The 16,228-nt window shown below is 31.5% G+C and overlaps 1 protein-coding gene across 5 annotated transcripts in view; it reads left to right on the forward strand.

Moving 5' to 3' along the window:
- The window catches only part of GRIK2 (glutamate ionotropic receptor kainate type subunit 2), a 651,626-nt gene that overhangs the window by 233,321 nt on the left and 402,077 nt on the right, over nucleotides 1-16,228 (forward strand). For all 5 annotated transcript variants that reach the window (XM_019831021.3, XM_019831024.3, XM_019831022.2 and 2 more), the window contains exons 2-3: nucleotides 7,047-7,214; nucleotides 11,262-11,519. In XM_019831021.3, the coding sequence (XP_019686580.1) occupies nucleotides 7,047-7,214; nucleotides 11,262-11,519 (426 nt within the window). The remainder of the gene's footprint in view (nucleotides 1-7,046; nucleotides 7,215-11,261; nucleotides 11,520-16,228) is intronic.

Consider the following 16,228-nt stretch of genomic DNA (forward strand, 5'->3'; position numbering starts at 1 on the left):
GTTCTATTTATCTAGTAGTCTATCTTTATACTAATACAAAAATTGAGTAATTTATAACTGAATTATTACAATTCTTGAAATACAGTAGTGTAAGTCCTCCAGTTTTTGTTTCTCTTAAGAGTGCTTTACTATTTTAGGCCCTTTGCATTCCCACATGTATTTTAGTCTTATTGTGATTTTGATTGGGATTGTACTAAACTATAGATAAATTTGTGGATAATTAATGCCTTTAAAATCTTGAGGTTTTTTTTTTTAAGTTTATTTATTTATTTATTTATTTATTTTGAGAGAGGGAGAGGGTGTGCACAGGCAGAGAGAGAAGGAGATAGAGAATCCCAAGCAGGCTCCGCACTGTGCAGAGCCGGATGCAAGGCTCAAACTGACGAACTGTGAGATCATGACCTGAGCTGAAATCGAGAGTAAGATGCTTACTGACTGAGTCACGCAGGCACCCCACTGAGTTCTTTATTTCATAAATTTAATATATCCCTGTGTTTAGTTAGTTCCTATTTTCTCTTAATAACATTTTATAGCTTTTACCACAATATTTTGCATATCCTTTATTATTGAAAATGATTCTTTATAATTATTTTTTCCTTTTGGTTTGTTGTAGATATGTAAAAATATCATTTATTTTTATACATTGATCTTATGTCCAATGACATCTTGCTAAATTCATTCTTTTAATCATAATAATTATCTGTATTCTTTTTCTTTTTTTTCTTTAAAAAAATTTTTTTTAACGTTTATTTACTTTTGAGACAGACAGAGACAGAATGTGAGCGGGGAGGGGCAGAGAGAAAGGGAGACAGAATCCAGAGCAGACTCCAGCTTCGGAGCAAACTGTCAGCACAGAGCCTGATGTGGGGCTTGAACTCACAAACTGAGAGATCATGACCTGAGCCGAAGTCGGATGCTTAACCAACTGAGCCACCCAGGCACCCCTATCTGTATTATTTTTCTGTATACACAATCATTTCATCTGAGAAGAACACATAATTTAATTTCTTCCTTTTCAAACCTTATATTTTTTATTTTAAATTTTTTTTTAGTTTCATTACTAATTAATTGAACTAAATAGGACTTTCATTTCAATGCTGAATAAAAGTGGTTATAGTGAGCGCCCTTATTTCATTACCAGTCTTATGGGGAAATGTTTCAAAATTATACCAGTAAGTCTGATGTATGATGTAGGTTATTTATAGATACACCATACTTGCTCAAAAGGTCTCTTCTATTTTTAAATTGCTTAGATATCTAATCATGCATTGAAGTTGAAATTTATCAATGATATTGTTATGACTATTAAAGGATTGTTCAGTTTTCTCTATTTTATGTTAATATTTTAAATTACATAGAATTATTTTTATATGTTAAGCACATCTTGAATTCCTAAAATAAAGCCGACTTTTTTTTTTCTCTTTAGGTTTTTATGCAAATTCCAGTTAGCTAACATACAGTGCAATATTAGTTTCAGGTGCACAATATAGTGTGATTCAACACTTCCACACAATACTTGTGTTCACCACAACATGTGCACTACTTAATCCTCATCATCTATTTCACCCATCCCCTCACCCACCTTTCCCAAACAGAAATTTGTTTTCTGTAGTTAAGACTCTTATTTCTTCATTTGTGTCTCTCTCTCTTTGTTCATTTGTTTTGTTTCTTAAGTTTCACATATGAATGAAATCATATGGTATTTGTCTTTCTTTGGCTGACTTATTTCACTTAGCCTAATACTCTCTAGCTCCATCCGTGTCATTGCAAATGGCAAGATTTCATTCTTTTTTATGGCTGAGTAATATTCCATTGCATACATATACCACATCTTTATCCATTCATCAGTCAGTGGACACTTGGACTGTTTCCATACTTTGGCTGCTGTAGATAATGTTTCCATAAATGTCAGGGTGCATGTATCCCTTTGAGTGAATATTTTTGTTTTCTTTGGGTAAATAGTAGTGCAATTGCTGGATCATAGGGTAGTTCTATTTTTAACTTTTAGAGGAACCTTCATACCCACTTGGTTTGGATGCATGATTATCTTATATATTGCTAGATTCCATTTACTGTATTTTATTTAAGATTTGTACATCAATATGATCCTTAAGAGATGGTATGTAATTTTTTTTATAATTTCTATCTTCTTATTCTTGATTAGACTTGTTAAGATTTTATACATTTTAATAATATTTCAAATAACCAAATTTTGTCTTCGTGTGTGTGTAGTTTATTGTATGTATGTGTATATATATATATATATATATATATATATATATGTATATATATATATTTTTTTATTTAATTCTGCTCTAATCTTTGTATTTTTTCTTGTTTCCTTTGGATTTGATTTGTTTGTTTGTTTTTCTAGATATTTGAGATGGAATCTCAGATCATTGATTTTTAATCTTTTGAATTTTCTTTTAAGAATGTACTTAGTTGTTGGGGCGCCTGGGTGGTGCAGTCGGTTAAGCGTCCGACTTCAGCCAGGTCACGATCTCGCGGTCCCTGAGTCCGTGAGTTCGAGCCCCGCCTCAGGCTCTGGGCTGATGGCTCAGAGCCTGGAGCCTGTTTCCGGTTCTGTGTCTCCCTCTCTCTCTGCCCCTCCCCCGTTCATGCTCTGTCTCTCTCTGTCGCAAAAATAAATAAACGTTGAAAAAAAAATTAAAAAGAATGTACTTAGTTGTATTAGGCAAATTTTGAATGCCAAATTTTCAGTTTTATTTTGTTTCCAGGATTTTGTAATTTCCATTTTTATTTCATTCTTGGCCAATAGATTACTTAGGCATATATTCTTTAATTTTTGAACTTGGGATTTCTAAGTTATCTTTTTGTTATTTATTTCTAGTTTAATATCACTGTGGTGAGGGAACATGCTCTGAATTATTTCAGAACTTTTAAGTGTGTTGAGATTTAGTATATGACCCAGCTTATGATCAATTTTGGTAAATACACATTTGAAAAGAGAAAATATTTTGTCATTTTGAGGTACTGTGTTTCATCTTTGTTAATTAAGTCAAATATATTTAGATTATCTAAATTTTAAGTAATTTTTTTGTCTGCTTACTCTATCAGTAACTAACTGCTAACACTACTGAGAGTGGTGTTTTAATGTTTCCCACTATGATCTATAACTCCTTCTTCTTTTGTCAATATTTTTTATTAGATGTATATCGAGTCTGATTTATATCATTCCAGTGTATTGACCTCTTTATCATCATTATGATACACACTCTGTATCTTTATTCTCTTCTTGTCTTCAAGTCTACTTTATGTAACATTAGATAGCTCCACCAGCTTTTATTTGGCTAATGTGGTTTTAGAACCTATCTTTGCCCATCTTTTTCTTTATTTTTCACTGTTTCTCTTGCAGGTAGCTTATAGTTTTGTGCCTTTTTACCCTGTTAGGTAATCTTAAACTTCAAAATGTGAATCTACTCCATTTACCTTTAATGCAATTACAGATGCATTTGTTTCAGATCTACCACTTATACCATCTTGTTAATTTTTTGGTGTTTTTCTCTCCATTTATCTTACTTATGTTTTCTTATTCTTTTTGGACAAATAAAATATTTTTATTATGTGACTTTTAATCTATTAAAGTTTTGATCATATACTAGTTCATTATATTAGTCTCTATCTTAAGAAATTTAAATATGCATTATTGATTTACTATAATCCAAAATAATTATCTTTACCTTTCTCTCAATATTGCTAGAACATTTACATTCTTTAATTTTGTTTATTTTTTCTCAACTTTGTTATTATTATCATGCACTTTAATTTAAATACATTACAAACTTCATAAGATATTACTATTCTTGCTTGTTTAGTTAAAATTCATTAATAATCACCCACGTATTTCCCCTTCTTTTATATTTCATATGTTTTAGAAATTTGGTGGATCCCTGTGGGATCATTTTTTATTCTGCTTAAAGAACTCATTTATTTAATACCTGTTGTAGTGAAGGTTTGTTGGTGATAAATTCTCTCAATTTTGTTATTTTCATTGTTATCAAACACCATTGTGTCTCTTCTGTAAATATAATGAAATAAACATGAATCTATATGTTTTAATAAGTATTTTTATTTCTAACTGCATTTATTGAAATTCTCAGAATAGTAGTAAAAGTCAATAATGTACACATTCTTATCTTTTTCCTGACATTACCAGGACTTTCTTTCTATTTTACACTTAAATATAACATTTACTATTAATATGTGATTTTTTTCTTAATAAAGCTTCATTGTGACTCCATTATTTTTCTAAAAATATTTTCCCTTTTATTAATCAAGAATAATTAGTGATCTCCATCAGTAATGTCCTTATACCTAATCATCTAATCACCTAATATAGTGATTATACTTTTCTTTTTTGACCAATTACTGTGTTAGATGTTATTAAACTTTCCAAAATTTTAAACAGAATTACAAAAACTCCCTTTTTTTCCTACATAAGTTTGAGGAACCCACCAAATACTTTTTAAAAAGTAACTCTTTACTAGATTCTTTTACCCTACCTGCCCATCCTTGCCCTCCACACATAAGAAGTAGTGATATCTCTTTCTCTCTCTCTCTCTCTCTCTCTCTCTCTCTCTCTCTCTCTCTCTTTCTTTTTTGAGTATGTGGCTGGAAGGTGTTATAGAAGATATTGTGCTTGGAAAGCTTGCATGATCTGGGTGTTTTTAATTTTTATATGCAAAATTTTAAATTCTGGCTTTGGATCAATAAAAATTATTTATTTTATTTAATTAAGATAAAAGTGGGTTGTCCTAAGGAATTAAAAAGATTTCTTTAAATATTCAGACCACTAACAAATATATAAACTTACATTTGAATTATTTATTTTGAAGAGAGATAAAGGATGGGGACATTTTAACCCACTGTCATCAAATATTGACCGTTTTTGTATTTTTCTTTTGTATGTATATCACATAGAAACTATAATTTGAACTGAGGAAAGTAGAAGATTTAGTTTTTCATTTTATTGTGCCATTAAGAAACAACTTCAGGTTTGCATTTCTCTAATTGACTCTTTATTCCTAATTAATTTTAAGAAATATCTTACAATTGCTCTATTATTTTTCTGTTCCATATGTAGGATTTTACAGTTCTAATTACATATTATATTAAAGTCAGCATGTCTCACCTTTTAGGAATTTTAGTGTATTTTACCTGAATGAAATTTTGAAGTTTTTGTAGTGGAATAAGTTTGTATTGGAACTAGTTTGTAGTGGAATAAGTAAGGGCTTTTAATTTTTTCATGAACATATTATAATGTTAGCTCTATAACTTCATAGTTATATGATCTTTGGCCAAAAGAGTTCTTTCCTAAAATAATACTACTTGGGATTACTTTGAAGATTCAATGAAACCTTAATCACTTATAGAGTGCTTACTTTATGGCAACCACAATCTAAGTGTTTTGTTATGAGGTAGCATTTAATTTTTATAACAACTCTATGCAGTAGTGTTAATTATAATCCTTTTTTTAAGATATGAAGAAATTTAGACTGAGGATTTAAGCAACTACCCAAATTTAAATGGACAGCAAATGGCAGAACCAGAATATGAACCCATTTTGGCTTCAGAATTTAGGCACATACCATTATTCTCCTCCATATATACGAGATATCTGATTTGGTTCTTGACACCCATTAGGCATGTAAATACTTATTGTCCTTCTGCTTAGCATAAGTCTCCAAAGATTTTAAATATACTAAAAGCACTATTTCATAATAAGTTGACTGCTCTGATAATTATTCCATCAATTTAGCTGAAAGAATAAGAGAAATATTTCAAACTAGTATGGTGTCAAATAACAAATTTTCCAATTCTTCCTGAATATAAATTTGTCTGAGCACTGTGGTATTTTCTTGAGTCCTAATTTCTCATATTTAGAGGCATTGTTACCATACCATGTCTTCTTATGAATTTAAAGTAGGAAGTTTGCTGATAGTATAGTCACCTGACATTCATATGTCAGAAGACTTTTAATGAGGTATGAATTGCAAGGTGTGGAAATGGTTTATCCAAGGGAGTTTAATTTGTGAATGCCTATGCTGAGAGCACATGGCATGAAATTTGAAAGGAAGAGAGATAAATGCTTTCTATTGTTTAAGTAGTACTACTTTCCCAAGGACAGAGGTTGGACAGTGTCAAATATCAGATGCTCCCCCTTTCATTCCATTTACCAAAGTAACAATAAGGAAGAGATTCTGTTGGAGGCAAGGTTCCCATAGGTCACTCATAACTGAATAGAAATGATATCAGTAAGAAGCAAGGTTGGGACAAGAATGAAGGAAGTGGACTAAGATATAACAGGTAAAAGGTAACAAATGGACAGGACATGTTTTTGAATTGTATTCTACATTTTATGGGCTAAATTATATACTTCCATGATATTCACCAATTAAGGGATTTTACTCTGTTTTGGAGATTTATCTTTCACAAATGTCCAAGTATCTTCTAAAAAAGACTTAGAGCAAAACAAATACAGAAATGACGCTTTTTTCTCTTTTCTTGGAAGGAAGATGGTAGAATTTGCAAGTTAGTTTGTATTTGGGGCTTTTAACACAATAAGTGCCATAGAAATTATGCTAAAGATTTCTGATTTCTCAGATAATGGAGACAAATTTAATATAACTTTCCTGATGCTTAACTTCATAGCTTTATATCAATGTAGACGATTGATTATTCTGGAACTGTGTGCAAAATTTTGAGGGCTAATACTCAATACTTAAGGCAAGACCTATATATATCTAGGCCCTAAAAGAAGGAATTACCAGAAGAAAAAAGGCAAAGTCATTTTTAAGCTGTGTTAAATAATGATGGCAATAGCAAAGAAATTTTTACAGTGTGGATTTATCTAAAAGGGCACATCCCAAATATTCAAGTCCATAAAAAAGTAAGCACAAACTCCATGTACTTAAGCAAATAACATGTGTACTTTATCACCCATAAATGCACATATACATAAAATTACAGAAAATGTTACACATTTTCTCCCTTTTGTAAAACTGCATGATTATTCTTTTCGCCAGGTGGTATTTTTGAATATGTGGAATCTGGCCCAATGGGAGCTGAGGAACTTGCGTTCAGATTTGCTGTGAACACAATCAACAGAAACAGAACGTTGTTGCCCAATACCACCCTAACTTATGACACCCAGAAGATAAACCTCTATGACAGTTTTGAAGCATCCAAGAAAGGTAATTGACAAATATTTAACATTGTATTTTCTGGAATTCAATTCTATAGGTATTCTTAAGAGATTTCTTAATTCCAAATATAATTAATAAGTCATTAGGAATATTTTCATGCAATGTTTCTTTCCAAACTGCACGTAAATTTTATCAAAGAAGGTAAGGTGTTATGATTACCTATTATGACAAAATCATTTATAACATAAACTCAGTTAGGTCTATGATTGTTGTAAATTGTTCCCCTGCAATAATCCTTTTCTTACTAAACGATTCCTATTTTTAAGAACCCACTAAATAAAACTATACAGCAGTGGATTTTACCTAGTTTTGGAATCCATTATTACATTTTTATTGTGTTATCTGTCATTTCCAAGAAGTACATTATCACTATTGTCTCAATTTACTGACTACCTTGAAAGTTCTGTAGTTCCAAGTTACTTCATAATGTCAGCCCAATCTTAAAACTTTATTGGAGGGGCGCCTGGGTGGCGCAGTTGGTTAAGCGTCGGACTTCAGCCAGGTCACGATCTCGCGGTCCGGGAGTTCGAGCCCCACGTCAGGCTCTGGGCTGATGGCTCAGAGCCTGGAGCCTGTTTCCGATTCTGTGTCTCCCTCTCTCTCTGCCCCTCCCCCGTTCATGCTCTGTCTCTCTCTGTCGCAAAAAAATAAATAAACGTTGAAAAAAAATTAAAAAAAAAAACTTTATTGGAAAATTTTCAACAGCCTTTCATTTATGTGTACTTCATGCCCATTTTTAAAACTATTGGATGTTTCTTCTTATACCTGAAAATAAATGGCTAATGATATGAAAATTGAATTATAGGGGCGCCTGGGTGGCTCAGTCGGTTGAGCGTCTGACTTGGGCTCAGGTCATGATCTCACAGCTCGTGAGTTTGAGCCCCGCGTCGGGCTCTGTGTTGACAGCTCAGAGCCTGGAGCCTGCTTCCGATTCTGTGTCTCCCTCTCTCTCTGCCCCAACCCACTGGCATTCTGTCTCTGTCTCTCTCAAAAATAAACATTAAAAATAAAAAATTAAAAAAAATTGAATTATAGGAAGATATAATTAGAATACTTTAGAAATTTTGTCATTTCTTTTATTTTGTTGTCAAACTGTTTTTTTTAGTGATAAGAACAGAAAAATAACTTTGTGGAATATGAGTTTAACATTTAGAAAGTCAGGAAGGTAATAGTGAAACTATTATCAAGGCATTATTTTAACCAAACAATAACTTTGGTAGTAAATGTGTTTTGAGAGATGTTTCCATTGTCTTACTTGTCTAAGTGGGTGATATTTTGTTTTGCATAGTTAGCATTCTTCTAATAGGAATTAAATTTCATAATATAGATTTTTCACAAAGGAATGGGATTATAAAGCATTTGTTCTAAATTTATATTTTTAAAAACAACATTACCTTTCTGTAATTCTCGTATTGTTTCATTAGCTACCTAACATTGAAAGAAATGTACATAATTATTTATAATTCTAAGTTGGTCCAGATTTCTTCTAATTTCATTAATATTAATGGCAACTGATAAGGTACAATATTCCTTGAGATGAAAGTATCTTTTTTATCCCCCCAGCTAACTAGTGTTTATCAAAGCCTAAATTCTGCTTGCCCTTTGAATTCATATCTTTGAGAATACAAATAAGTTTCCACATTTCAGAACCATGTCAGGGTGATGAAAGGTTTTAAAGGCTGGAAAAAAAGGGTAAAGGTTATTGTGAAGTATTACATTTGTCATCATAATTGCAAAATAAGTCATTAACTGCAAGACAAGTGCGTTTGATTAGTGACATAGTTCAGGATTATTTCCATTAGGAAGAAGAAGCTCTGTCTCAAATGAAATCATTTAGACCAAAGAATATGGAATATGAGTGAAGTATAAAAAAATATCAATACATTTCTTAATGGTGAATTCAAAGGAGCAATGTAAAACAAAAACAGTCTAGTGTGTTCTGATAGCAAACAGGTTACTATCTTGGGAATTATAAGGTCCTCAACTCATTTGGTTTCAAAATACTAAAAAGCGTTTATGAAATTAAAATCCATTGGGAATCAAATTCATTAATTGACTTTGTCTGAAACTGGGGAAAACTCAAATAAGCATAATTAAGTAACTTTGTGATATGTTGAGAGGGTAAATGTCATGGTTTGGGTCTTACCTTCTGAAGCTCTTGCTTACTGAGCTATTACTGATTGGGAGGCATAGCAATATGTGAAAGGGGAATATGAGAGAGAGATCTGGTATAATATCTGAACCTATGGTAGCTCAGTAAATATATATGAATATAAAATATATTAATATATATTATAAAATAATTTAAATAATTTGGACATTTAAATTTTTTAATTATTTTTCCAAAGCAAGCAAATGATAAGAAATTAGATGTTTACATTTCAACATTTTCTCTGTTATATGCTCTTATACTTTTCATAAGTGATACTGTTTTGCTGAGCAAATAAATACATTGATGTATTAGATCTTGAATTATTATTTGAATCATACATCACTTTTAAATGATTCCTCTGATAGCTGAAGACTATTTCATATTTGAAACACATTTCAGAACATTCTGTATAAACCACTATAATGTTTTCAACTTTTTTTCACCTGTGTTCTGTCAAAAACCTGGTAAAGGAAGATCTTTTATTCTCAACGTATATGAATTAAAATCCAAGTTCGTGAAAAATGTCTGTTCCAACATGACTACTGATTCAGAATTCCAATCACTACTTAAAAAGTAAGAACCTACATATTCAAAAAATGTACTTAGATCATACTGAATTTTTGAAGAAAATGTTTAAAAGTGAATTTTTTTTAACTATAATTTATTTACTTACTAATATCCCTAAGCTTAAGAATCATTCCATCACATTGTGTTTTATGCAGTGAAATCTCTGAAGGAAATTTTGCTTCAGTAGAATTAAAATTCAGTATAATTTTAAACTATTTTGGAGAGATTCAGTCTGAACACATAATTAATGCCTAAATCCCAATAATACTTCTCCTTAGTCCTGTTTAAATATTTGCAGGGATGGGTAAACCAATGCCTCTTGGAACAGATTTCCACTTTTTGACATTTATTACTTCCCTTTAATTTTTTTAAAATTTAAATTGTGCCAAAATTTGTGATGAACCTCTAACCATTTGCCCTATTCTTCCTTTTCTAATCAAATGAAACAAACTTAAGCCTCTTTCACAGGCCAGATCTACAAATATTTAAAGATGATTTTCATGTTTCCAATAGTTATTTACTTTCTAGGCCCAAACTCCCTAGTTGCTTTGAGGGACCTTATAGAATTTGAAGTCCTATCATAGTCTATTCTAATCTGAATAGCTTCTAGGTTGTTTATGCCTTTCTTAATTACTGTATTTATTATTGACGTGAATAAAATTTTCTGTGAGTGAATACAAACCTCAAAAATTAACTTAGAACAATATAAAAGACTTACAGTATACAAAAGTCAAGTAAAAAAATGATTAAGTATTTATCTAATAATTTTCTCGATGAGATTAAGTTATATGAAATCATCCTTGATAAGCCATATCAGGTTTTAAAGGGGTATCTGTAATGCTTAGCTTGATCTGTGTCATCAGATATGTGCAAATACTTAGCTCTGTGTTGCCCTAGCTTTTCAGATGGGGAGGAACAACCAGATGGCTTCTGATTAAGAATTTAAAATGGTGGAGGATGGTCAATGAATTTGGGAAGGAACACTATTTCCCCAACTTCCTGATATAAACTATTTTTGCAGGGTGAACACTTCCCTTCCTTCTTAAATCTAGAATATTCTTCATCTTTCCCCCTTTTGGCATTATTTGTAGAATCATTTGAACATTGAGTTGCAGATGCCTGGAGGATTTCCCTTCTGACAAACTGAACATGTTTGCAGTCAGAAAAAAATATGAAAATTAGCTAAATGGAGATGTTATTTATAAGGAAAACAAAATCTTTCTTCAGGATAAACCTTCAGGTTCACAACACTAATGTGATAATGTTGGCACACTGGCATCTCTCCTCGTTATTGACAGACTTCTCTCTCTCCTCAGCCTGTGATCAGCTCTCTCTTGGGGTGGCTGCCATCTTCGGGCCTTCACACAGCTCATCAGCAAATGCTGTGCAGTCCATCTGCAATGCCCTGGGGGTTCCCCACATACAGACCCGCTGGAAGCACCAGGTGTCAGACAACAAAGATTCCTTCTATGTCAGTCTTTACCCAGACTTCTCTTCACTCAGCCGCGCCATTTTGGACTTGGTGCAATTCTTCAAGTGGAAAACTGTCACAGTTGTATATGATGACAGCACTGGTAAGAAAAATCAGTAGCCTTCAGGGCTATGCTTTAAATACACATAATATTCTGAAACTTATTCAAAATTCTTACTATATTCCTGTTTTGATTTTTAATTAAGGAAAGAGTTGGAAAGACATTTGGAATCAAACGTCCACACATCCAAAGAACAGTTAAATCACATACTTTCTCTCTGTATTTTTAAAATAAGCACTTTTTTTTTCCTGTGGGGGGGGCCAGGTAGCATGAACTATAATATTGGATGAAGGAAAGAGATAGTGTGGAAATTAATATTGAAATACTTATTGAAAGTATTCTTCTGCCAGGTTCAGGATAGTTTTCCAAAGTAAAGTTTTATGACTGGCTATTAATGAAACTTATCAAGAAATTCAGGATTTTGCCTTAACATTTTCTCTAGCTGTTATGTGCAAAAACTGTGTATGAAAGGTAGTAACGCTATATCTGTGTAGCATGTTAAAGTTTAAAACGTTTTTTTCTCATATTTGAAACAATATTATAACCACTGAAATACTCAGAGTGTTTGGACTTATTTATGTGTAGACATACTTTAGGGACTTGGATAATATAATTTACTAAGTGGTATTTATTTCAGTGTCTTCTATGAATATTTTAATGAATGTTTGCTGCTAGAAGTTGTCTGTGCTTTCCTGTTTTAATGTATGTTATTATTTTTATATATGAGTAGTTGTTTTAAAGTAGCAATTAAAAATACATCTCATAGGTAAATATATGAAAGTAAACATTGAAAATAAAGTCTTTATTTTCCTTAGCAGTTATATTGGTAGAAGGTCATACTATTTTGGTTATTATTTAGTGATAAGAGTCTTACATACATTAAGATGCTTATCAATGGTGTAAATAATGATCCTTAAAGTAGACCATAAAAATAATGTTGTATTCTGAGACATTTCATTATACCTTTATGCTGACACAAAAATTGGAATTCATTTGAATTTTAATTCTTCCAAAGTACTCCATCAGCATACTGTGTTCATGCGTGCAATATTTAGAACTATATGCAGGAACCCATCCCTTTGCCAATAGAATGGACCGTCTACAAATAGATGTCAGAGCTCTCCCAGGAGAACAGGGAACAGGAAACCATAGGGTTGAGAAAACAATGAAAGTACTTTGAAAAACATTTTCATTAGGCTAAGAAAGAGCGAGTCTCAATACACATCAATAGAGTAATTTCATTTTTCTGCTTTTAAAAAGTGAAATGTTTATACATAGTTTTAACTTAGAAATACCTCAACAAAGACCTTCAAAAAATAACTTAGTAAGTACCTTTGATGTGTCTTTTAACTCAAATTAGACTTATTAAGTTTGTTGTCTGATGTTTTACTCCCAAATCATTACTTTTCTGTCATTGGTAAAGTTCTATATATCATGTTATAAATGGTAGATTCTATGTGAATGGTTTTTCTGAGTTGTATAATGTGATGGTACAGGGCATCCTCAGTTACAAATTTGTCCACATATGTTTATGAATTGTTGTATATAGGAATATATAAATTTTATATATATATAATATATATAAATATATATTATATATATATAAATATATATATAAATATATAAAAATATATATAATAATATATATTATATATAAATATATAAATTATATATATATAATATATATATATAAATATATAAATGAGTACACATGCATTATGAATCCAATGATTATTTACTTCTCCATTCCCTCTGATATAATTCAAGTGAATGATGTGCAAATATCATGTACCTTCATAGATGCATGCACACACACATGGTATATACACACACATATACAGATGCATATAGGTGTATGTTATGCATGTGATATTTGCATTTATGTCTTATTATCTTAAAACTCCTAAGGGTATAAAGGATATTAGAAAGTTCAAAATGCTTATGGACATAACACCTTCTTCACTATTCTGCTTGTATGTATATGTGTGTATTGTAACATTTTTATTCCACGTATGTAGTTCTTGAGTGATTCACTAAAAAGATAATGGGATTTGTGATCAAGATCAAACAACAATTTGATAAAGTAAAGCTTCATATGTAATTGATCTTTTGGTTTAAATAATATTCTAAACATTTATATCATTGAAGCAAATTTAAACAGGGAAATAAATGTAATTAGTTAATTCAGTGTACATACCTTTAATGGAGACTTGATCTCAGAATATATGTATTAAAATAATTGTTACTATTTAAAAGAAGCTTTAGCATATTCCTCAGTTGAAAGTGAAATAGATACTTGGAGATTCTAAAATCTGATTATTTAAATATTAATAGTCACTACAGAATTATTTGTAGAGTATTAAAATATTCTGAGAAGAATAAAAGCTTGTAATTGCTCTATTTTTGCAATATTCAATTTTAAAAATACTGATCAGTCACCTACTACATGCCAAGAACCATTGCAAGTGTGTTTATGCCAATAAAAGAAAAAAAAGTCCTGGCCCTGATTGAGCTTCTAGTTCCTACTTAGGGATATATGATTGTCCATGTTTTTACCATATTTTTAATGAACTAATTACATTTGCAACTGGACACTTGTAGTCCCTTTTAATTTAACACTTTTGAGAATGTGGCTGTGTTTGATATTTTTATAGGACATAACTGACTCTAAGATTCCCTTTGAAATGTATTCATAAATACATGGAAATAGATTTTTTTTTTGTCTTTGCAGGTATGTTTAAAAGTCTCAAGGTGGTATTTTAATGACATAATTCAGTAGAGAGGATTTGTAAACTGCCCAAGTGAACAAGATGTCTATTTGATCATGTGCAGTGCAATCTGATTATAGCAAGGACTGTGAACTGAAATGGGAAAAAATCCACCTCATACTCAGCAAGATAAACATTATTGACTCCATTATGGATTTATGTATCTGCTGTTTACTGCAGGACACATTGTGCCATTTTATTTACATTTCCTTTTTCCCTTTCCAGATTTATTTATTATGTATGCTAGTCCTCCCATTTATATTCATTTCTATTTTGTTGTGTTGTCCAGTTTGATACATGATAATTATACTTCCATCCAGTCTTTGTTCCCACCCCCAAAACAGATGGGATGATAGATGAAATATAGTGCTGGAGTAGGAGAAATTCTTAGAATGATGTTAACAGGAGCTGTTTTATTTTTTATGATAATTAGCATTTGTTGTTGTCGTGGATGAATGCTTTTAAACACCCTGAAAGTCTGTTATAGCTCTGAATGATGTCCAAAAATGATGGAGAAGAATTGGCTTCAGAAACAAAGCTATGTTTCTGTCAGTCATTTTGGAACATATGATTCACTTTAAATATAAACTAAAAATAAGTTGGATAGCTGTCAGCTCGTAAGCAATTCCAGGATAAGTTCTGAATATTTGCTTTAAAATCCCTGTGTTTCATCTTTGTTTATAGACCAGAAGTCCATTAACAAAGAACTCTGGACTGGTAAACAGAAGCCTGGGATTCTATTCCCAGTTTTGCTACTAAATGACTGGTACAACTTTGGAAATTAGGAGAATAGAAGGAAAATAACTACAGAAAGGAGCTATAATGCACTAGGCATTGTTGTAGTTGCTGTTATATAAACTATTCCACTTAATTGTCAAAACAATTCTATGAGTCCCAAAGGAAATAGGTTATCATCCACCATCCCTGCTTCCTTCAGTGAGTGACTGACTGGCTCTTCTGCCTACCAGCAGCCATTAAACTTCTTTCAGGTTGCCCAAACTACTGTTCTGTTCACCTGGAAAGCTCTCATTCTGGTCCCCACTCCTCCAATCCACTAAATGCACACACATGTGCATGTGTACATTTGCACATACATGTTCATATATACCATTCATATGTACCATCTGGCTTAGATGTTACAAAGAAAATCTACCCCAACCCTGGGTCCCAAGGCTGGAATAGGTTTCCTCCAACCCGTCTCAGCCCTTGGTTATCCCTTGACCCTCACCCATGGGAGCTATAATCACATTATGAATGACATTTCTTGACTGTATTTTCTACTGGATCAAATACATGTCTGAGCAGAATGAGCCCTAAGGCTACTAACTGTTCTGTCATTAGCACCTAGGTATTACCTGGATCATTGGATATACCTTAATAAGTATTTAAGGAATGAATGCTTAAAGAGGTGTTATTATATCTGTTGCTTAGACAATGAATCTCAAATGGATTAAGTAATCTGCCCAAGGTCAGTTTAGGTTAGGTCACTTTTTAGTATTTGTATTGAATAAATAGATTCAACATTTTTCAGGAATCATATATAGATATGATTTCTTCTATCATTTAAAAACTTGTATAAGAAAGCTAGCATGAATTGTACTTGTATTCTATTTTGACTGCAATTAAATATATATTTATTTATTAAAAAAATTAATTTTTTTTGAATAGTCATTATTTACTGAGTGAGTGGTCATGGATATTGATATAGATAAGGGGAGGATTTAAAGGAGAGAATATAAATTATTTTAATTAATGAAAAGAATTAGTCATTTTTAAAGGTATTATAATATTTAACAGGCTGATCTTTGGTTACTTTCTATGATATCAATATAGAAAAAAAGGCTATAGCCTTTATCCTAAGGAGCATAAATGCTTTCTTTACTAACTTTATTAACTTAGATGTAGTATATGTATAGACTATGTTCTAGATACATCTTTGTGTGCTTTGGAGTTAGTTTAATAATATATAAGATCAGTTAATAG

This window comes from Felis catus, chromosome B2 (assembly GCF_018350175.1).
Source record: "Felis catus isolate Fca126 chromosome B2, F.catus_Fca126_mat1.0, whole genome shotgun sequence".
Taxonomy (NCBI): Eukaryota; Metazoa; Chordata; class Mammalia; order Carnivora; family Felidae; genus Felis; species Felis catus.